The sequence below is a fragment of the Lampetra planeri genome, chromosome 1 (genome assembly GCF_965212315.1).
Source record: "Lampetra planeri chromosome 1, kcLamPlan1.2.h2, whole genome shotgun sequence".
Classification (NCBI taxonomy): domain Eukaryota; kingdom Metazoa; phylum Chordata; class Hyperoartia; order Petromyzontiformes; family Petromyzontidae; genus Lampetra; species Lampetra planeri.
The window spans coordinates 30,880,513-30,904,570 of record NC_136107.1 but is presented as its reverse complement, the minus strand read 5'-3'; the positions used below and the strand labels follow the sequence as shown (position 1 = coordinate 30,904,570).

The following is a 24,058-nucleotide window of genomic DNA, read 5'->3' as shown; positions in this document are numbered from 1 at the left end:
ATAAGTAACCACGACCACCACTCCTCGCCTCTGGTTGATGGGAAGGCGAGCCCAAAGTATCCTGGGGCTTACAGCTTCCCACACCTCACCGCCATGCTCCCATGCCCCCTTCATTCTTTTGTTCAGAAGAAGAGCCACACCCTGTTGTTTGGCAGTCTCCTGCCCCGAGTAGAGGACTGTCCACCCCTTATGGTGGCAGGAGCCAGAACCGGTCCACCGGACCTCCTGAATGCCACAGAGATCCAGACGGTACCGGTCCAGCTCCCGACAGAGGAGTGGCAGCCTCTCCTCCGCAGTGAGCGTTCGAACATTCCACGTGGCCATCCGCAATGGTTTTTCGTTGTTTCTGGAGGAGCCCCGAGGGTGAAAATTCAATCTCCTGGCTCCGCCAAATGGGGTTTGGCCAGGAGACGTCATAAAAGCCTGACCCCCCGGGGCCTCCGGCACAAGCTTATTAGTTACAGGTTTATGTTTAATTCGTAGTTTAGTGGTGGTTAGTTGAAGGTGGAGGGGTTACCAGCCCCTCGCACCCGTCCAGAGCCCCCGTTTAGCCACTGTGGTGGTCACAGACGCCATGAGGGGAGAGGCCAATGGGTATTGGCCCTCCCCCCACAGCACTGCCCACGACAGTGTTGCCCGTCCGGCACCGCGAGGAGGTAGGAGGTTGTTTTGCCGTACACACAGACCTACACACACACACGTACACAAACGTACACCAACGTACACACACGTACACACAAACTACACACACATACACACAGACGTACACACGCACGCGCACAGACGTACACACACACACGTACACACAGACGTACACACACACGTACACACACACGCGCACACACACACGTACACACACACGTACACACACACACGCGCACACGCCAAACTGTCGGCAAAACGAATGTGGTCTTGCTGGCACCAACTCCCCCGTGCCAGGCGCAGTCCAGCCCTCCTCACACAGCCGCCCCAGTGCGTTTGGCCACCCCCCCCCCCCTGATTGATGAGGCTTCGAGCAGTGTGGGCTCCTGGGAAACAGGGGTCATACGCTGACCCCTTGCCTGTGGCACAGAGACAGAGAGAGTTGACGGGCTCCACCCTTGGTGAGCGAGCATCCCGGGGCGTTAAGTGTTTACACAATGCCAACGTGTTAGCGCGTACTCCCCACCACGCAAGGCAAATGGACTAATTATTGATTCATTCATTATCTCCACCTAGAAATGTACATGTTGCACGAATGTACGTAGAGTAGAAATCGCGTGCGGTGTCGGGCTTTGCCCACGACCATCAACCTCAGTGGCAAAGTCCAGTGGAGAGCAATGACTGTTTACTTACGGTCGGGATCTTATGAGAGTTTAGCTTGAAACTTACAGCAAATTGGAACTTTAAGCGGACTCTGCTCTATGAGAAAAACCACTAAATCTCTCAGTCGTAATTTTAGGGCAAAATGCAGACATTTTGGCATTAGGGTATTTTAGTTAGTGTATAAGCAATCTCAACTACAGTTGTGTAAAATGCTATCTTACTAAATTATTGATGTCAGGTTACCATCGCATATTTTAGACGGAAACTATCAAACGATGTTCATAGTTTTGAACATATATTAAATGTCGATGGAACATAACTTTAAAATAAAATGGCACCTCACATGTGTTTACAGGGGTTACGGTTGGTTTGGAGAAACAGGACAGCATACACAGACAAGCACACGAACTATAATGCAACTAATTATTTGGTCATAGTACGTTGGCAGCGGTGCACACACGTAACAAAACAACTTCCACTCATGAACAATATTATTTTAAGAAATACATAATAGGTGACGTTTTGGGCAAAGGGCCTGCTTCATATTGCTCAAAACTTGTTTTGAATTGGGTGCAATTGTAACAGCTGTAATTATCAGACGAGTCCATCGAACCGTTCATAATCATTGGGTTCACTGCAGCTCAAAGACTCGGTCCTACAAGGCGTGGTGGAGTCAGGTAGAGATATCCCATGTGTATGCTCGGCGTTTGAGAGCCTGAAGACCGGGGTCGGTGATCTCACCGACAATCTGTCCATCAGGGAGGCAGTTCCATATCCGGACAGCCGAGTTACCGGTCACCCACCGTGTGCGCGTTTTCCGTTGAAGGCGGCGTTACGAATGAATGCATTCAGTTTCAACTGGAACGCAGCTTACCTTCAAGACAATGTTACGGCAAACGTGTTGTTGCCAACGTGCCAAATGAACTCGAGTGAGAAACGAATGCCAGTGCAGATTGTATTCTTCACTTCCCGTCTGTAAGTGCGTGTTGATGTGTAAAACAGTTTTCAGATAAAACACTTACGGCACCCAGCACCTGAGAACTGAATCTGCTAAAGGTAATGAATAACTTTTATGGATTTCGCTACATTTGATAGGCGGGTCTACATCGTCAGCACACGAACAAAGACAGGCTCAAGCTGGGTGAACTGTGTAGAGGTGAGAATGGCGCATAAAAGGCACTGGTGTGGCCACACACCATGCCCTACCACCTTTGTCTCCCCAATACCGATGGTTACACACAAAATCCGATACTCGTTCAAGACTACCTTGGGGAGATCCGAGACAATCACTGACACCGCTCGCCACTGGCATTAGCCGTGGCTTGGAATAGAACTAAGGTCACCAATTTACTCGTGCAGTCAGTAAAACAAACCACTACACCATCACTTCCTACACACACACAGACACAGCAAGAATACTCAGTTGACATGAAAGAAAAGTTTCTTTAATTGAAAATCTGGAAGCAGAGCACCGCGTTTGCTAATTGCTATTCTGCCAGTGAACCACACGATTCCCACCAGCTTGTATCGACAGACATCATTGCATCTCCATGTACACGCTAAGCCCACACACTATGTACAACATTCACACTCTCAATGCCATCGGCCAAAAACGCCAACAATATAAAAGCTCCAAATTTGTAAAAATGAAGCAAGAAAAAAAACGTCACTTTCAACAATTAACTTGCGATTTATGTTTAGTTTTGGCAGTACCACGAGTAATTATTACACCGAGCTGGTTGTTGGGAAGGTTTATTCATCTCTTCACTCTGAAATAGCAGGAGGAGGGCGACGTAGCTGCGTTGTTGTTGTTGTCTGTTCGTGGAGAAGAGACGCTGCAGCAAAAACAATGCAGTATATAAAAGTGCTGATAAAGATCTGCCATTACATACAAGCCCGCTCTGTATTGCATCGGCCAATGCAGCCAATTAAGTTGAAACTCTACTACAAAGAATAAAACGAGCAGATGTAGTACGTACCAAACACTGGCAGTGGTTTTAACAAAGTGTATTGGGTTGTGTTCTGGATTTTAATTTGTACTTAAAAAAGCATTGTTTTTTACGCGAGACGTTTAATGCAATTATATATATGATATTTTAACTTTTCCCCCTTTTCTCCCCCATCATCACATTTTTCAATATAAATACTTTCTTTTGAATGCTTCGTTTAGCACAACAGTAAAATTCGCGAGTGATTTGCCAAAATGTAGAAACGATATCAGGTGAATGTATGTTTTTAATACCAAAGAGGCATTCAATGCTTTATTTGCAGCTGAATTGTTTTTTTAAAAGACAAATTCTTTACTCAGGAGGAATGGTTAGTTTTTGGCATTGTGGAAAAACAGAAGCTAGTTAAAATGTCAATTAAAATTATTCCAGAGCACAGGACCTCATAAATGTTAAACTTCCTGAAGCAATGAATGACTCAGCTTCTCACCTATCCTCATTTATTAAGAAATAATTTAAGTGTTGCAGGCAAAAGCTACGGTTCTGTACCATTTCTCGACAATTCCGCTGATGAACAGGACCTAAAACATTTTTAAATTAGATCTTGCACAAAATATTAATCGACACTTTTATGTCCGTTAATTATTATTCTTTAAAAAAGCTTCCCACTTAAAACCAAGTAATTGCACTGCAGTTTTCTCCATGGTAAATGATCAAACCAACTATGCAGAGTTGTGTTTTCTTAGCTGATAACTTTTGGCAGTAAAACAGGCAGCGGAAGCAGTAGCTGTGATTAGTCTGAAGTCAGCGGAAGAACGGAAACGGGGAACAAAACGGCGACGTAGGTTTTTGCGGTTGGGCGGTACCATCTCTCCCCCCCCCCCACATGCATTTGTTAGGCACGATGTGCGGCATTTCCCTCCACGTGCTGGGAGCACGCCACACCTGCCGGGAAAAAACCCCGCATCAGTCCTCTCGAAGCTCCCGGGCATGTGCAGTGAAACGTGAGGAATCGTGCTGAACAACAACAACAACACCATGCGTCCGGCACGACCCCACAACACGTCGGAGAGAAGCACGTTTCTGTCCATCGTGGTGGCGGGCACACGCGTCACAGTCCTCCATTCTCCAACCGGAGCGACCAAGAGTCTCTTCCGCCGAACGGCCACCTTCAGTCGAGCTGCAGCTCGCAGGGATTGTCTCCGGTGGATCGTGCCTGCTCGTATGCTCTCCTGAACCCTTCGTACCAGGGCGCGCAGCCAAGCCACGCCTGGCCAAAGTGCAGGCCTCCGGTGAACAGGAACGTGCCTTCACCGTGCTTCACACCGCACCAAAGCGGCGTCCGCACCTCTCCCAGCATCCTCGGCTCGTCTCCCAGAGTCCTCTGCTGCTCTCCCAGAGTTCTCGCCCCATCCCCCGCAGTCCTTTGCTGCTGAAAAATCTCCTCTTTTTGCTGGAACACTTTGACGATGGAGACTCTGACGATGGACTGGCCTTCCCCCTTGTCGTGTGACACAGACGTGATTTCACCCTTTGCCACTGCGAGCGAAAAAGGAGAAAACTAAAAGTTAGAATAAATACAAGCGACCGCGACTGGATTTATATTTTAAAAACTGCCTTATTACAGCTTTGCATGCAGACCCATAGGTAAATGGCAATAACATTATCCAAAAAATCTAGAGATTTGTTGTACGAGTCCTCCAATGTATCGTCGTCACTGGTTTTATGGATAAAATAAATCAGTTCCTCAGCAGTGTGTAGAAATAAGCTCTGTATGTTTTGGTGTAACTCTGCTCTAGCCTTTCAGAATGCAGCAATTACTTTAATTAGGGGGGTCATGATTACCAGTGAATGCCAAAACAAATTGAACTTTTTTCCACTTGAGACCATTCAATGAAAGAGTGACCTGTCCCCTACATAAAACAGAGCAAGTACTGGAAGGTAATGTTACGTGCAGAATAACATGTGAAGGTATGAATGGACTTTCCATCGGAGCATGCAATTTACACCAATGGCTCAATCCCTAAAAAAGAAAGTGAACACGGCGCTCACGGATGCAGCTCCGCTTCTTTGACACCTGTGACATGGATTTACGAAAGCCACATCTACGCGGCACGAAGCGCGATCCTGGGCAATGCGAGCAGACAGCGACGCGCCCGTGGCAAAGCGTACGCAAGCTAAGACGAGGGTCTGGACGCGAGCTGGCGTGCCGCCACGCGCCCGCCCGCCCACTCGATCGCTTGCAGGTGGCGCTGAATGCGCACACAGCCACAGCTGCGGTGGGGAGCCTGCAGCCAAGGCAAGAGGGGACGGCCGCTAACTCAGACTGCTGAGGTCTGCTTAAGTGTAGGAAACGATGACCCTGCCTCGTGACTCTGCGGGCGCGCGGCCAGTCGGCTTGCCCATATCCATCCCCCCCGGCCCATCTCCATCTCTCTCCCTCCATCCTACTCATTCTCCTCCACCCCCTCCCTCTGCCCCCCCCCACTACTCTGCACACAGCATATCTATCATTCCACCAGCCTCAGCGGGTTCGGGAGTAGTGTTACGCTAACTAGTGGAAAGTCCACGCGGCTCTCCGATGGCTCAAGTACAAGGCCCCCCTGACCTCTCTCTGCCACCAGAGACCTCAGAAGGGCGACGCAGGAGCATCGATCACTGAACACGGCGGCTCGCTACGGGCCGAAGGGGGTTGGCTGTTGTTGTTTACCGGCCACGTCCCTGCTGCGTGCTGGGCTGCAGCAGGCAGCAGTGCACGCCTCGTGCATTCTAAGAGGCAGCAGGAGCATAGGACCGCGGTGACGGACAGGGTGAAACCCTGCCAAGTTCTCTGCTCGCTCACGCTGCCGGAAAAGGTCGTAATTGCTGCTTCTTAACGTCCAAGATGTGGCACTAATTTCATCTGTGTTTATGGGCTTTGAGGAATATGATATTGCTGCAGAAACCTCAAGCCATCACCCCCCCCCCACCCCCGCATATAATTGTGAAAGAATTGTTTGTTTAAATATGATGAAAGTAACAAATAATAGTGATACCGTAGATGTTAATAAAAAGTTATATTCACAGTATGAAGTTTAATTTAAAAAAATCTAAATTATGGGATTTAAACACTCATTTATGTGACTGTTATACACTGTACACCTTACATTGTAGCATTTACTTTGTGTAGAAGTAACTTTGGACAACCAAAAAGTTGATATTTTATACTTAAATTCTAATATTTCGAGTTTACCAGCGTCCTGTATAAAAGAAAGTTCTGGAGTACACATTACCATATCAGAGAAGTTAAAATGTAAACTTTCCTAAAGCAACATTTCATAGTGGAACACCAGGCGTTGCATCATCAGTGCGGTGTTTTTGGCATCTGGGAGGGGGGGGATGGACACGAGGCACTGGAGTGGATGATCAAAGAGGCCACTCGTTACACCAGGCCAGGCCACACCAACATCCATCCCCACAGCCCTCCTCGTAAATCTGCGCCACAGCAGGTGGCCCCCCGACAGTCCGTTGCTGAAGCAATAAGCGTCGATACTCCCGATGGGTTCAGATCTTTATTTGTCCTGCCCTGTGTCTTCCCGTGGCGTTTAGTAAACAGCCATTTGCCCCAGTATGTCTTGACTATGTGGTGACAGGGCTGGCAGTGTGGTGTGAAAAGTGGCTCCCAATCAACAGTGGTCAGCATGGGGTCCCTTTAAACAAATGCAGCAGGGATTGAGCGGTTTACCGAAAAGCGCAACTTTCATATTCGTGTGAGCGTACTTAAACAAAATAATGCAGAGTGGGACGTTTAACGCCTCAACCATTGCCCGTTTCACGCACCAAACGTTTTAATATATTATGCACGATTATAAAATGTTCACGCAACTTCTTTAAAACCGAATGCCGCTTGTTTACAACCAGGCCCTCTGGTCTTCTGGGTAAATTTTGACTGAAACCACCACAAGTGCACACAGCAGCCATACTATTCAGCTACTTTTCTCTGTTTAGGCTAGGGGGCCATCTTCAATACAACTTTACTTATCCCCTTCTAACTGTAGGACTACTAAATAATAATGTTAATAATAATGTATCGCCCTTTATCGAGCCAATGCTGGATGAACGCCTCGCCATGCCACATGGGTCATGGAGGTTTTTGACCATACTTCACCATGCTGACGAGTGCGGGTTGGGGAAGGGGAGACGCACGACGGCTTCAGATATCACTAGCGTCCAACTCGGGCCGTTATGTCCATCGCGCAGTGCGCCAACCACTAGGCCACCGCTACTAAACGAGTACAAAGGGCGCAGATAGCGTCACGAGACCTTCGACCGTCGGGCAGTGTGCGTCATTCAGTCTGCCCACCGTAAGCTTCCTCGCTGGCGTGTCCCCATCCACCAATCGGCCACACAACCTTGGACTTTGCGCGTTGACGGATAACAGCAGGTGAGTGCACCACTGTGCCCCGGACGCACCAACGGGGAGAGACCCGAATGGGACGGTGCATTTGCATGCGAGTGGGATTTGGAGGCGACGGGGTTTGTTTGACTCACCAAAGTCACTGACGCAGGCAGCCATCAGCATTTCCGCATCGCTGCAGGGTCTGCAGGCATCTACGGACAAAGACATTGTATCATTTTGAGCTCCCAATCGATTGCTTGCGTGTGCAACTCACGGACGCTGGCACACAATGTTTGCGCTGCTTTGGGGTGAAAAGTCGCATGGCAAGACACTCACGGCAGGAGAGAAAGAAGGCTTTAGCAAATTAACAAATACAGTCACAAATGCAGATATTTATCAACAGAATAACTTGTTGCTGTGCTTGAAGTTCAAACATTCTGCTGCTTGCTTTTGAATGGCCTGTACTCGTGACATGCCAGAATGGCCAAATGGTTGTGCTCCAACAGAACTTGTACGTATGCATGTTAAAAACTTATTTTGTACCGTACGTAACCTACCGTGCTAATCGGAGGTGTGAGGCAAGGACAACAAACCAAACGCATGAAAAAACTTGGTGTATATGACCGACTAGACCACCCAACTAAAAGGGGCAACAATCAACATTAATGATGAATTTCTTGGCCCAATATTTATTTTATTTTATTTTGGCGGACAGCAAAACGTGACCTTACGACAGCGCACGAACAAAGCCGAGCGACCTGTTCCACCGCGCAAATGAAGGTCGGACAAAGACAGTTCGAAGACGGCTTAAACATTAAACCCGAGACATTAACCCATTTAAACAGCATGTTCGACTCATGCCTCCGACTGCGAACTGGGCTGCATCGCCACAGTTTAGATTAACATCTTAAAAGCTTTCCTGCAGTCGCCGGGTCGAGCAGATACGGGACTGGGTGGGTGGGGTGGGGGTGGAAGACAATGGGTCATCCTCGGGAGGATCCAAGCTTTTGAAAGGACCGATTCCATGGCGGCGGTGTTGCTGCCCGCCACCCCCCCAGCCACAGCTGTGGCATGAATGGCAGAGCTGGTCACACATCGGGCGAGCGGGGGTGCCAGGCAGATTGATGGGCTCTGACTTGTTTGCAGAGGAGCATCCCAGCGGGGTGGTAAACATCGGCTCAAACTCCCAGATATAAATTTGGGAAGGCGGACAGCGCCCCCCCCGCCCGCCCGCCCCCCCTGCCCGCACCCTGAGAAAGCGTTACTCTTTCTCGCAGCAGAGCGCTTGGAAAAGGGCCCCCCCCCCCAACGTTGCATTGCTCACGCCGAGAGCACACAAGGGCAGCACAAAGGTAATTTAAAACGTGCGTCGTTGCGGCTGTAATTAAAATACAGTGAGTGTATAATAAAGATGTGTTTTTTTAAGCACGCGTGCAAAGAAAATACCGCTTCGCTTATTGCTCTCCATGATCTGTTTTCAATTTAGGAACTCGTAATTTGCAGTGCATCCTGCCAAACGGCAACTTAAAGGTGGAGGGGGTGGGGTGAAACCGCAATACTCTTTACATTGTTCGGGGAGAAAAAGCAAACAGGGGAGTTCAGACGAGATCCTTGCTTGATCCAAAGACAATGGGGGGGTAAATGGCGTCCCCACTCTTATTGCTCGTGTAGCATGTGGCTTTTGTTGCAAAGGTATACACGAGCAGTAAATGATCAACCCCTCCCTTTTTGTCATCCACTGCTGTTCGCATAAAGAGTCAAACGCTGCCCACTGCAAGGGAGCACGCAGCAGCACGTGCCCGTGGCACGGTAGAAGAAGGCGAGCGACCTGGCCCCTGGTGAGAGGCAAGGCGCAGCAGTGGGCTTCACCGTGGCACGGTAGAAGAAGGCGAGCGACCTGGCCCCTGGTGAGAGGCAAGGCGCAGCAGTGGGCTTCACTGCACCCAGAGACGCAAGCACACGTCTCTGCCCGCAGTGGCCCCGTGCAGAAATGTTGCGGGGCATATGCCTTGCGCGCAGCCCGATTGAAAACACCTGCCGGAGGCACATGCCGTTACCTGCGTCACGATTTGAAGAATGGTATAGCGGTGTACGGTAATAGAGATTGAATGAAAATAGAATTCAACCCAAGGCAAATCTGTGGAGAGGAAATATACAGGAAACTGCTTTGACCTGCAGTAATCCAAAAGGCTGGCCGATATTTAGCCAGAAGCACTGTATTTTGAATTGCTTCTCCGCGCGCATTCAACTCATCTTGCTGCCACGGAAAAGGGAGTCCGCCAAAGACGTCCCTCTCTCGCCCACCCCTTCAGCACCCCCAGCCCCCCCATCAGAGCCCCAGCTGAAGAGACCGCTCACAAAGGCCTTCATTATTGGCGCTCATGTCCGCGCTTTCACGCGCCCGTGCAGACCGCTCTCTCTCTCTCCCTCCCGTGCACTCGCAATGCGTGCACGAGAATGCACATGAAGTATCGGGGCACAGTGATTAGAGCTTAGTGCGCTGGGATTACGGATTAGCAGGCGATTCACGCGGGACGAGGCGTGCGGGCAAGGGGGAGACCCTCCGAATTAAAGAGAGAGGTGGTGGTGGTGGAGGGGGGTCACATGATCGCGGACTCGAATCGGAGGAGTCACGCCTCTTCTCATGTGACCACGGACTTGTGTCTCGCTACATTGAAGCGGGGTGGATTTTTCTTAAACCACCTTCCCTCCAACCACTACCTCCACGAGCGAGAATTATATAAGGTCGTCCAAACATTCGGCTGCAGAATAGGACCGTGGGTGAGCCCAACCCATGAATCGCAATGGGAGCAAAAGAAGGCCCTCGATTCTAACTGCAGTTGGCAATTGCCTGCCAACTCCATAAAACTTACCGCTACATTTGGAGAGGTGGGGGCAAAAAGATGCACTGCTTAGTTTGAATGGTTATTCAACTTTGTATGCAAAACTAACTTTACAACACCCTGCATTGTGGCAGTGGGCCTGGGGCACTTAATAGAGTCTTTTTTGTTCCGAACTCCGGTGAGCTCAGCATTTCCTTAACCATTAAGAATGTTAATTAATACCTGGGCTAAACCCTTAGCAAAAGAGCAAGCGTGTTCCACCTCCTCAATAAATTACCTCCCAGCCCACAGGCAGAGACGGCTCCCTTGAGATAAGCGAAAACATTAAGAAAAGCCCACTCCATCTTGTGGATGAGGGGGTGGGAGTGAATCGGCAGGGGAGTGGGTGTATGCGGCTTGGGTGAGGGTGGTGGTGGTGATGAAGGGAGAATTGTCAGGAAGGGGGGAGAAGGGTAAGGGGGGAGGAGTGCAGAAGAAATGAAAGGTGGACTTAAATTAAACCCAACCCCAGCTGTGTGTACATAGCAAGCAACAAGCCAAACATAGCCCCCAGCAAAAATGGCTGTCACCAATAATGAAGAATGTTTTATGCTGGGGATTGCGATGGAAGCCAGATTATCAGTTTCAGCAGCGCAGACGATTTCACATACCATGGTGTCTTTTGTGCCTCTGCTGCCATCGTGCAATTTCGAGGCCCTTGTGTGCGTCCTGCACGTGTGCGAATACTAACTAGGCGAGAGTGCAACGGAGATTGTGCCCCCCCCACCGCAGCCGAAAAGCCACCGGCGCATTCACAAAATCCCCTGCACTAGATTGGAAGAGAAGCTCCTTGGAATGAGCGTCTGCCACTATGCACACTTATTGATCTCAAATTAATGGTGCGCTCCTCCGAATGCATCCACTTACACAGCTGGTCTTAATACACACACACACTGCAATGGAAGGAAAATCCTCGGAGATGCCAAAGGATTGCAGTTTCACTCGCCGACACGAACATCTGGACACACGCACTTACACATTTTTCTATATCTGACCTCTTATGGCCTCCAGCGTTCAACACGAACAGGGCCTTGCACAACCGCACACACGTCGGTGAACGGTGCAACATCAACTATGCAGATGGCCTCCACAACAAGCCTATTACTGCGAGAAGAGAAAATGCACGTTTATTTTTAGCGGGGTGGGGGGGGGCTTTAGATTTCCCCTCCGTTCAAAAGGGCGCAAAGTTCCGTGTGGTGTTCACACATAACGTGGCACTTGGCTGCTTTTTCCGCGGCTGCTATGTTTACGTTTGGCACACACACGTCGGCGCGGGCGCTTCCATTTGTGTGCGCGTTTCTCAGCCATCTCAGGGCCATAAACTTACGACTGTAAATAAGAGCGTGTTATCCCCCAACGCTGGCGCGAGTGAATTTAAAATAAAAGCCCAATGAAGAACCAAGGCAAGGGCCCGGAGTTTATATTACCGCCCTCTCTTTATGAACTTTCCAGGAAAGCATTCCAGCGGCCGAAGAAAATTTTGCAGAGAGAGCACCACATTTTTTTTTCAAGCTAGCAACAGGAAATAAGACAGTGTTTTTTCACATTTAATAATAAAGTACTCCAAATTAGATTTGGTTCGTGCCCGTATAATATGAAGCAAGATTAGTTTGACTTGTGTACTTGTCGATATATTCTTACCTCGGACACAAACTCCCTAAAGAAAACGTCTTCAGACTGGGAAAGGGCCTGAAATATTACTGGCAGAAAAGTACGGTATTGAACTGCTCAATTGCTGCTTGCGAATGGACATCTTACGGATGTTAAACAATGTTCCACCCAAACAGTTGAACACTTCACACGAAAAGCTTGGCTCATAGCTGTGGATAATCCTAAAGAGTAACACATATGATCAATTGGCGAATTGGTGGTTCTATTACAGACCTGTGGCAGGGTGTTATAGCAGTCAGCCCCCTCACAATTGAGCCAGTTGAACAGTATCCACAGTTGAATAACTGCATCCGCACAGCAGTGCGATGGGGCATTGCCACAGGATTTGTGAAATGGTTTTGATCGACCTTTTAAAAAAATTGCAACGTGTTTGCTATGCTAGTTTTTAAGCAAAAATGCAATTTAAAAAATAAGATAACTCTGATCACATGAGCAGTGGAGCAGTATTCATCTTTGCTGACAGACTGTGTTGTAAATTATACATTCCTATGACCTGGGGAAATATTTGTATGTAGGAACCACTATAGACTTATTGTAAAGTGGCACTCGTATGATCGACCCAGTGATACTTAATTTAATGGCCCAAAGTGGGATAATATAAATTTTATGTTCCAAAATATTTAATTTATATATATACTGTATATGTGAATATGAGATAGTCGTGTTAGCAGGCAGGTTGGTTTGTGGCCCAAGTCACAATTACAAGGTTGCAACTTCAAATGTCGGTTCGACAATGCCCATCATCCCTCGTGGATTGAAATATGAGTACCGTTTTGTGTGCAGTCCACAGTTCTCATCCCATCGGGAAAAACAACAACTCTTCCCTGACATGGGAATGTCGAACTTTTAGCACTCAGGCTTAATAATGGATAATTCCCACGACTCTATTGCTGGCATGTACACGAACACACTTGAATGTATTTTTCACAATACAACCGAGTGGAAAAGGAGATGCCAGGTTTTTCCCACTGCATAACCCGATCTGTGTCCGTCGATGTCACACGCAAATGAAAGGAGCGGCTGCCAAACAAGCCCTAACCATGAAGATCCCACACGCCGGCACAGCTTGCATGTCTGTGCCAGTGGAAAAGGAGGCATTCAACCCCAACTCGCACACAGCAGCAGCAGCCAAGGCAGCACTGCAGTGCAGCGACACGGCAGCAGCGGGACAGTGCCAGGTCGTGTGGGCCCCTTACCGTCGGGGTCGCCCGCGTCCCGGCCCGGCACGACCACCTGGGCTCCCTCGGGCCGCAGCTCGTAGCGCAGCGCCGTCACCTTGCGGCTGATGTCGGTCTGCGGCACCGCCTGGATGAAGAGCGCCGTGGCGGCCCCTCCGTCGTCGCGCTCGCCGTGGCCCGCGGGCACGCAATACACGCGGTCAGAGGCGCCCGACGCCTCGTCCACCACCAGCTGCAGTTCGCCGGGCCGCTCCACGTACACGTTGGCGCCGTGCGAGCCCGGCAGGGGCTTGAGGCACACGACGAGGCGCCCGCCCCGCGCCATCGCCGCCGGCGCGTGCAGCAGCACCCGCAGGGCACCGCTCGGGTAGAGCCACTCGAGCGAGCCCTGCCCGCAGTGCAGCGACAGCTGCACGATGCTCGCCGTGCCCGGAGCGATGAGAGTGTCGGTGAGGCCGCTGCACAACAAAAAGGGGGGTGGCACATTTGGAATCGCAATGTTTATTCAGACTGGAGGAATCCGATGAGCTATAAAGCTACTTTTGACAGATGCACACCCAGTAGGGGCACGAGGTCAGGAAGTTACAACAACAAACAAAGCAAAAACACGATAGGAGTACAAAGTATAGTCAAGGGAAGAAATTAACGAAAAATATATTTATTTTTCCCAGGTAAGACCCACTTAGCTTTTAGCTTATTTTCCAAAAGCGACCTGGCCACAAACGATATCTCAACAAAGTGGCTTATCATGTGGAATATATAGAACCAAAATAATCTAAATAATCGAAACACTAATAACTTAGGTTTCCCCTTCAGAATAAACTCATTTGATGGACTCCGTTCCCACCCACCACCCAGGTTTGAAATGAGAAAATAATTATACAATGTAAAATTCTCCGGCAATCACTTTCTGGATGAAGACCTCTCCACACTGCGCTGACCGTGGGGGTTGTTTGACCATACTTCACCATGCTGGTCAGAGTAGGTTGGAGACACAGGACTGGCTCAGATATCATTCGCCACTTTTATTAGATTTGACTGCAAATGGAAAATAGATTGCTGGGTTCATAGCACAGTGCGCAAACCACTGTGCTGCATTACTGCGGTTTGCGCATGCGACCCAATCGGAAGTTCACATTCGGATCAGGAGCTGACTCGGTCCCAGCTCTGAGGATGACGAGCACAATCTTTTGGAGGATGTGAGCAATTGTTGTCAGATGGAATATCCATTACCATAGGAGCATGGAATTTACACCAACGGCTCAAGGCTGCCAATGGAGATCAGATCCATCCCAATGTTCTTAATATGGAATACTTTGGCGTTTTGATCATCAATGTTACCGATAAGTGTATACATTCCGTCACACATACCCCATTTAATATTCTACGGTGTATCGTGAGGGATCAGTGGCAAAATAGCACACCGTGTTATGAACCCGAGGACCTCAGTTTAATTCCCAACACCAGTTCAGCGAGTTCTGAACTGGTTCACCCTCCCAACCGCTTCAACGTACACATCCCAGCGTGATGAAGAAGGATGGTCAAGACAAACTCCGTGAGGGGAGGCCGTCCATCCAGCAGTAAATTTACTGCCGGATGAGCCGTACTTTACATTTTTGTTTGCATAAAAACAAACGTAAACCGAGAGCGAGTGCCACATGGATGTGATTGTGTGGGGTGGACATGCTTTTAAACCCGAGCTGAACACAGCTCATTGATTAGGTGAGACAGGGCATGTGAAGCAGAACTCTACATCTGCCTACGCATTTTGCTTAACTGGGAATTTGAATGGAATTTGAATATTTAAATATTTACATTCAAATATGTTTCGCTTCTGTACGTGTACATATCTAAATGCACTACATATCCATGGTGGGGTATTGTGGGCGATCGCAATGAGATGCGATAGATTTTTAAAAAAAATGATTCTTCACTCAGTGACTCCCTCCGTGCAAATAATGCCACGTGTTATAGGGAAAGAAAGCAAACAGAGCACACCTACATAGCCAGGTAAGCAATTGGGTGAGAACATCCGCAAACAGCATGGGTGTGCAGCTATAAATGTGTAACCTCGCGGTAAGCATGCTTGCCTGAGCTACTGAGCTCAGGAACAAAGTTGTCTAGCAACCTCAAAGAGCGTTCGTGTATCAGAAGAAATTATTCGATTCCATCTAAACTAAACAGTTGTTTTAATTTACCAGGTAAGGCTCACTGAGCTACATGGCTGTTTTTCAGAAGCGACCTGGTTATCACAAATGATAGCCAAATTAAGTGGCTTATCACGTGGAAATGTATAGCAGCCAAATACTCTGAACACACGTTTCTAAACGTGGAGGGGAAAACCGGAGGACCCGGAGAAAAATCCACACGACCACGGGGAGAACACACAAACTCCAAATATACAGGTGTCAGGGTTGGGATAGAACCCATAACCACCTGAAAACCGAGCAAGGGATTTAACATATCGCCACTGCGGCGCCCCTGTCCAGTTATTGCTTCAAGGACATTGCCACAGGAGGCCTTCTGTTGTTCGGTGGACGTAAAAGACTGAACGTAATTTGCATGACCGATAAAAGTGGGCTGTGGTTTTACACTTTTATTACTCAACATTGCATTTAAATAGACTGAGATAATTCGACAATGAGAAACTACGTAAAAGCTCATAAAAATGTGATGTAATGTCAGTTCAACACATAGGCCTTTCGCGACCAATATTATCCGATTATGTAATGTATTTATGCTCGAGTCAACAGTACGGTCTACAACACCAACGAACTCATGAATACACGGATCCCCCCCCACGGGCGCTTCACCTGCTTAAATAAAGGGACTTAATGGAGCAGGAAACGTCATTGCCTCGCACCTGATTAAACACAATTAACACACCCGAAACGCGAATATCAATGGGACACTCACGTGGCTGGAAAAGGGAATTAAATCCCGAACTCCTTATGCACAGTTTCTCTATTTGCTCTCCGTGCAAAACAATGGGCTTATGCAAAATTACCCCCCCACCCCGTAACTTTTGTTTACCCGTGAATGGAATTCCAAATGAATTGACGAACGTAGGGCCACCCATTCCATTGACATCCCCTCGCCCCCCCCGTGGTCACGTGCTTTCCCCGTTGGTCTCATAACGGGAGTCCAAGGCTGCTGTAGCGTCGCGATTGCAAACTGCATGCCCACAGGCTCTCCCCGCGGCCGCATCTCGGCCAGAGTCACTGGGCGAAGGGTTAAAGAAGCCTAACGGTGGTGGTCATTCACGAATCAATTTTCTTCAATCAATTGGGGGGGCGCGGGAGGGCGGGAGGCCCTCCGTGTAGACGTGGGTCTCTCGTAGATGTGCTGCCCTTGGCTGGGCATCGTCGAAGGACCTCGGGCAGTGTTTTTCACTCATTTTCAGAGGTGGGGTGGGGGGAGCACTTTCGCCGATAAGACATCGTCAGTGTGAGGAGAGTCGCCACGCATTTGAAAAAAATTGGGGTTTGACAGCCACGATGACGGAGGCATCTTCACTCTGTGTGTGTGTACTGTTGGGGGCCCGCACACGTCACGGGCCGCACTAAAGGGCACCAGGCGCCCCAGTGGCCCGTGGGCCTTGCAATGAAGACCACCAGGCTCGGTTGACGGCCTGTTAGGAATTCAAAATGACGATGTCAAGCCCCTTTAAATGTCCGTGAGCCTATACGGCGATACAAATTCAGGAAAAGCAACGCTAACGCAGAGCTCGACAGACTCGCAACTACGCGCGCTCCGATCTCGTCTCATCTCGGCAGGGTTAAGCAAAGTTCTTGGGATTTGCGAGACCATCTTGTGTCAAACACACGCGTCGTAGGCCCCGTGAGCAGTAGAGGGAAGTGCAGCAAATCCCATCCTTGTGCCCCCCCCCCCCCAATCTTCACTCACCACTGCCTGCACAGCACGGGGAGGCTCTCATCCAGCAGTGGATTGACACCGACACGCACAATGCGGTCTTCAACACGCCCACGGTCATTTGCAGGGCGGAGGGTTGGTGGATCAAATTGATATTCGTGAAACTCCTAAAGCCGCTGGCTGCAGAGTGCTCTGAAGTTAAGTTTCAAGTTAGTTTCAAGTTTATTTATTAGGTATAGCCCTGTGAGCCATTCGGCTCTTGAATCGGGTGCAACCGCAACAAACAGAAAACAAAAACATGAACAAGAAAACATCTTAAAGTGACTATGTGCAAACAGAAAATCCAAGAAAAGACAGCAAAATATTGCAGAAAAATTACCGTACACAAACGCTGTGTGCAAAAATCCCAGTGGAATGCAAGTCAAACAACAACAACCACAAGACAACTTAGATTAAGGCCATCAGTCTAACTCTGTACTACAAAAACAAGCATGGCCAAACCAAAAAACTTTTCGAAAATCATCAAAATAAATCCATAAAAGCAATGAAACAGTGATCATAGGAACTGTGACCGAATTTTCACAATAAACGACGTAAACAACATGTACCACCAAACTCTGCAGCCATAGCTTGGCTTGGCTGCAGATGAAGATGGCAGTACAACAAGTGGGCCGCCAACCAAATATGTGCGGACCTTTGAGCATCATCCCCCTCGTCTGCGTGGAGTTGCCAAACACTCATGGATGGAATTGGCCAAACATCCCAATCTACCAAGCATGGTCGTGCATGGGGGAAGTATACAATCTGACACGGTGACGTTGGAGCGCGACCCCCTCCCCCCAAAGCACGAGGCCCAGGGCGGTCGCCCCGATTCGCCGTCCCCTCTAGGGAGGGCTCTGGTAGCAAGTGCTCCACTGAAATACAGTTGCGAGACTCATTGAGACTTTCATTAATAAGATAAGGCCATTGCATTAGTATTACTAATGCTACCCTAAAGATGTAATACAATCTTCAGTGCACCAGGGGCCAGCGAAAGTGTATGCGAGTCTGTGTGCAACTAATCTCTTTCTCCAACAAATATCTAACGGGCGATGACTCCAACGAATAATCTAGGGGGGGTACAACGGCTGTACTATTCTCCACGATCGTTTTAAACCCAAACCGTGACTCAATCTTCTTCTAGACAGGGACTGGCGATTGAATGAAGGACGTCAACCGATCAATGCAGTATCACGGTCCTCATGCCGCCTTGCACCACATTCATTACCATCCCTCCAATAATGTCAGACAAGCGTCTTACTACATCTCCTCGGAGGCGTGGGTTTTCTCCCACACGCAACAAAACCACCGTTAGGCCTACTTCAGTATCGTGGACAAGAGATCCCAAGCAGAACTGTTCATAAAACGCAAAAAAGCATTGCAAGTGGCGGTTATGTATTGTAGTGGCGCTGCTGCTATATGCCACAGGTTATATAATATCTAAAGAGGACGGGACGCAATTAACCACAGAGTGGAAACCGAGAAAGCGAGATGAACTACTCAAAGAGCTAAGGAGGCCACTGCAGGACAAGAACGGAGGAAAGGGGAGTTACAACACTACCACACACAAACTAAAGCTATTTTAATAACGAAAACCATTTTTATTTTACTAGGCAAAGCTCACGTGGGAATTTATAGCAGCCAAATACTCTTAAACGCATGTTTCTAAATGTGGAGGGAAAAACCGGAGGATCCCGGAAAAAAAATCCACGCGACCACGGGGAGAACATCCAAACTCCAAATATGACATACAACAAAAGCGCCTGTATATCAGCAGGCGAGGTAGTCAACGTCTCAGCACCACGCCATGAGCGACGACTGCGTGCATTTAAGTCGTCCGTGTCGCCTTTCATCAACCCAACAGCAAATTACAATCACGCAGTGCCAAAACAAAAACAAGAATAGAGACAGAGAGATGTCACGCGGCATTCATTCGTCCTCCAAGTTATCCCGACCAGCCCCAACCACCACCATCCCTTGCACACAATTAATGTATCACCCCATGCGGTTTGCGTCCTGTTGTTATTGTTGTTATTGTTCAAGTTCCACAACACGTACCTGCCCTTCCAGTTGCAGTTGTCGACATGGGACTGCGCCCTGTGCGGGCACAGCAGCAGCAGCGTCAACGTCAGGTAGCAGAGGGCAGCCCAGGCAGGCAGCCTGCACGCCCGCCTCCTCCAGCACGGCATGGCCCTGCACCGCCGGTGATGTTGGTGCGAGCGAGCGGGCTCCTTGATGGAGCACACGGGGGAGGAGATCCACGGAGATCGTCTTGTTCTTGAGCGGCACGGCCGCGCTCGCCGCTGATGCTGCTGGCGGTGGTGGTGGTTGGTCCGTAGAAGCAGAACTCTTTTTTAACAAAAGTCGGCTACATTACTCACAACTTCGCACGACCGTGGCGTGCTCCACAAGCGGCGAGCTCCTTAACGCGCATTCAAATCTACGTAGACGCAAACTGAGTTTATAGCATAACAAGAAGAGGAACAAAAAGCACTTCTCAGAATCCTCTCTCTCTCTCGCCTCCTACGCGCGGAGTTTGTGCTCGCTGCGCTGCTGCATGCTGGAGGCTGTGGCAACGCGTGGATGTGTGCGAGTGAGTCGTGGGTGCGTCTGTGTGTGCCTGTGTTGCCCTGCGATTGCACCCCTGCGTGTTATAGCAGGAGTTGAAACGCAGCGGAGTGGGGAGATGGAGGGGTGGGGGGCCGTGCCAGGGTGGGCGGGTGGTCTGGCAAAGATTTCGCGCCCAAAGGCTCTCAGCAAACTTCACACAAAACTTCTCTCCTCCCTCCCTCCCTCTTCTCCTCCTCCTCCTCTCGCTCTGGATTCGCTGCCGGCCCTGGCTGCCACGCAGCGCCGCCTCGGCGGTACAACAACAACGAAAACAAGGAGCCCCAAAGTTTTCTCGTCTTGGGTGAGCCCCCCCTAGCGGGAAGACACGAGCGTGATGGATCAACGACTTACCGCCAGTGCTGCTTGCGTCTGTGTGTCTCTGTGCGTGTGTCTGGGTGTGTGTCTGTGTGTGTCTCTGTGTGTGTGTAGTGGGGCGGTTAGCGCGCTGCGCTACGAACCTGGCGACCCGGGTTCCATTCCCGCTCACGGCCAACACCTAAGTCCACTCAACCTAAAATTAGTACCTGGTGCGGTGTGTAAACATCGCCGCTAGGGAGATAAAGGCGGCCCGGCGTGGTGTTGGCCACCCACACCCTCGTGTGCCGTGCTCGCCTTTATAGGTGCTCGCTAACAGCACTTGCCCCTACAGTCTGTTACAGGCTATACTGGGGATCTTTGTAATATCATCGTGATGATACACCCATGCCAATGTTGAGCGGACCTTCGACATTGGCATTTGCCTCCTGAAGCTATCGCCTCGTGGGAGCGAAGTAGAGACGTGGAGCATGAGAAGCGCTGTTCAGCGATGCACTTTGCGGCACCGTCCACCACATTGCAACGCCTCTAGCACCTGCTGTGCTTCGTAGTCGCCCATCCAAGCGCTATCCAGGCACGTGCCCTGTTTGGCATTTTTAAAATTGGTTGAGCATCGCCGCATTGAGGGTGATTTTGATCATACTGGCGTACATACGTTTACCAGTTTCAAGGAATTATATTTACCTAACACGAGATATGTGCTTTTGAAAAGGCTAGTTTTAAACGTCCCATTGTTTTGTGTCATATTTATGAATGCAAAGCACACTTGTAAGTTCGGAAATATATGCATGTTGTGTAGGGAATGTGATCGATATATGCAGCCGTTAATACTTTTACAACTCAGATTTTTTATATAAAAAAACCTCTAGCGCATGTCAAAATATGTATTTTGCATGACCTGAAAAAGTGTCACGGGACGACTGATAAGAAGAAAAACTTTCAATATTTTAGGTCATGTCTATAGGAGACGAAAGTGCTCATAAGTTAGACATTTCCAAAATGAAATTGCTGTGCAGTTGGCTTTTTCAAATAACAACCCGATGGTTATGAAAACATTTTAAAGTAATGTTGGCTATGGACATAGATTAGATTACATTAAAGAAAAACCACGGAGCTGCCAAAAGCAACACAATCTGCGTATATACACGCACACGTATATACAAGCACACGGCAACGCATGGTACAGAGTATGACGTATGCTATCTTGGTAAAAGCTCCCAGCATCAATTGCATTTCGTGTTATTGTATCTTCACATTTTTATTTACCCTACTCATCCATTGTTGCCAACTCTTCAAAATTTCGATTTAAAGCTTTCGTGACTGCAGGGATTCATCTTCTTGGTTATTTCGGTAAAATCACGTAGAAGGGAAATAATACAATAATAAAAATAATAAAATAATAAAAACCAAAAAGCGTAAAACATTTGCTCGCCTTGAAATGGCAAATGTCTTACTTTCTTCCCGGATTTATTTTCCTAGCCTAGAGAAGAAAGTGCAAGGGGTACGGTGGAGGGGGAGGCGATGTTGCTAGGCCCGTAACAGTCAAGCATTGTACAATAATGGGGCGCAAGGGCGGGCAAAGAATTGGGAGAGAGGCTTGTGCGTTGGGGCGTGCCTTTGGGGTATTGGAGGAGAACGCAGCCTTCCCATGGGAACCAAGGTCATCGGGGCCAAAGCAGAGCATCCTACGGGGGGGGGGCTGACATTAATTTGATGTGATTGATCACCAATTTCTGTATTTTGTTGTTGTCAAGTTTTGGGGCCCCCGCCGCAATTAGGAGAACTGGCACGAGACACTAATTCGGACGCATCTGGGTGCCGAGAGCGGTGAGCTCAGTGCGCAGGAATGCCCGTCGGCTCATTGTGGGAGCATCCCCGCTGCAAAGAAACTGGAACCAGTGCGGCAATTAGCTCATTAGGCATTATCGAAGATCCTAACAGCACATTTACCGAACTAATGAAATGTTCCCGCGCCGGAGACACAATGGACAACAGCTGTATCCACACACGTCCCCCCTTCACGGGGCGGTGGTTAAATCCGCTCCGATGATGGTCCTTCTTAAAGGCTTAACGACGACCCTTCCGCAGTCTCGTTTGCTTTGAGGCAAGGCGATCTCAAAAGCACACGGTAGCAAACCCTTGAAGCGGTCCTGCCTTGTTGCAGTCGCGTCTGCGGGAACCGTGGGTGCTGAAGCGCTGCTTTATATCGACGCCTCTAGGTTCATTATTCACGTGGACTACTAAGTGTGAAATGTTTTTGATATATGAGTTCCAACCTCCAATTTGCCCAGTTGGCAATGCCCCTGGCCGTGACCCTGTTTGGCTGTGTCTCGTCACCGGTGAACCTTTTACGAGCCGGTAACGAGTCCCATCTGTTGTCAACCCACCGAGGTCACACTGCGGATGACCCACACTTGCAATCAGGGCCTTCGAGTATAGGGCGAAATATTATAAACTACTTGCACATGTTGTTTTGTGTTCATTGTACAGTGAGCGAGAATGTTAGTGCACGTCTTCTCGGGCGTGTATGCAGAGTAGCCCTAAAGTTAGTTCGCTGACATGAAGTCAGACGTGAGCTACATCGTGGGCCAGACGATTCGGATGGTCACAACAGCTCGCTTATTTATTTGACACATTCCATCGGTAGATGTCTGAGTATTAATCTGAAACAGTATTGTGACTAGAATTACTGAAACATAATACGTCCTCAACTTAAGCCAGTGTGTTAATTAAATATAACATTCTTAAAGTTATGACTGGCCTTTATATACACGTATTACATATATGTAAGCAGGCAATATGCCTCATTCCCATTGTCTGTCCCTAAATGTAAAACATGAAAGTATTTTTTTACACATCCCGCAAGCCACACTGCTATCTTTTCGCCGTTTTACTTAATTACACTGATGAGTGTTGATTAGTGAGGGGGCGGGGGTCAGGATCATTTCAGGTATCACTCCGAACAATAGCCCTGGTTGGGAATTGAACTGGGCTGACCGGGTTTATCGCACAGTGCAGTCACAAAATGCAGCACCGCTCCACTATATGCACGGTAATAATAATTGGGAATTGATCCGCCAAGTGACACATGTTACACGTACAGTGGTCCGCACTTTTGAATATAGTTACAGGACATTGTATTGGCATTGAAGCAGAAAAGCAAAGTCAATGCCTTGCCTTTCAGAAACTTCCATAATAATTAAAATCGTGGTACAGTTACAATTTTCAGCTTCCTCAAAAATAAAAAATGCTGGTGATTTTAAAACTTAATTGCATTTTTCTCTTCCAGGTAAGGACTTGTGGAAAGGCTCAAGGCTGAGAAGCATCGGCAACACCGCCAGCACACCTGTGGAGGAGCGCAGCTTACCGCGGTGATTGCCTTGCACGCTGTGACCCACCGTGGACACTGCATTGCCCGCAGTCACAAACATGACAAACCGAAGGGACTCTGGAAGGTTTGTTACACGTCATTTAATTCGCGAGCGATTTGGGCGTCACGAGCGGTGCCGTTGACTCATGTCTTCCGATCCAGAGGCTCGCAGAAATACACAGCGGACAAAAAAAAAAGATCCGTTTATGTAACGGCGCAAATTTAGCATCCAAATGTCACCGGACGCCTTAAGGGTTTTGAAACACATGCCACAGAAATTGAGAAGGAAACTGGCCATTGCAATCATGGGTTTAGGCTTGATTTTGTTTGGAGGGGAAATGACCACTCTATTACATGGGGGAAGTTACATGACCAAGACCTGCCAGTGCATGCGTCTGCCTCTGTAGTGGCTTGGTGGTTAAGCGCACACTGCACGATGGACATACTCACTTGAATTCCATTTCCCGGCCAAGGCTAACATCAGCGGCAAT

At 48.7% G+C, this 24,058-nt stretch overlaps 1 protein-coding gene and 1 long non-coding RNA gene across 3 annotated transcripts in view; one reads left to right on the top strand and one right to left on the bottom strand.

Moving 5' to 3' along the window:
• Positions 1-2,728: 2,728 nt before the first annotated feature.
• On the bottom strand, positions 2,729-20,002 carry LOC144721132 (meteorin-like protein). The gene is made up of 4 exons (XM_078598531.1): positions 19,331-20,002; positions 13,379-13,818; positions 7,782-7,841; positions 2,729-4,790 (listed from the first exon to the last, which is right to left on the bottom strand). Exons 1-4 carry the CDS (start codon positions 19,459-19,461, stop codon positions 4,423-4,425), a joined length of 999 nt encoding a protein of 332 aa, XP_078454657.1. The 5' UTR covers positions 19,462-20,002; the 3' UTR covers positions 2,729-4,422.
• The window catches only part of LOC144721143 (uncharacterized), a 21,018-nt gene continuing 16,950 nt past the window's right edge, over positions 19,991-24,058 (top strand). For both annotated transcript variants that reach the window (XR_013585844.1, XR_013585843.1), the window contains exons 1-2: positions 19,991-20,183; positions 23,487-23,568. This is a non-coding gene — a long non-coding RNA (uncharacterized LOC144721143). The remainder of the gene's footprint in view (positions 20,184-23,486; positions 23,569-24,058) is intronic.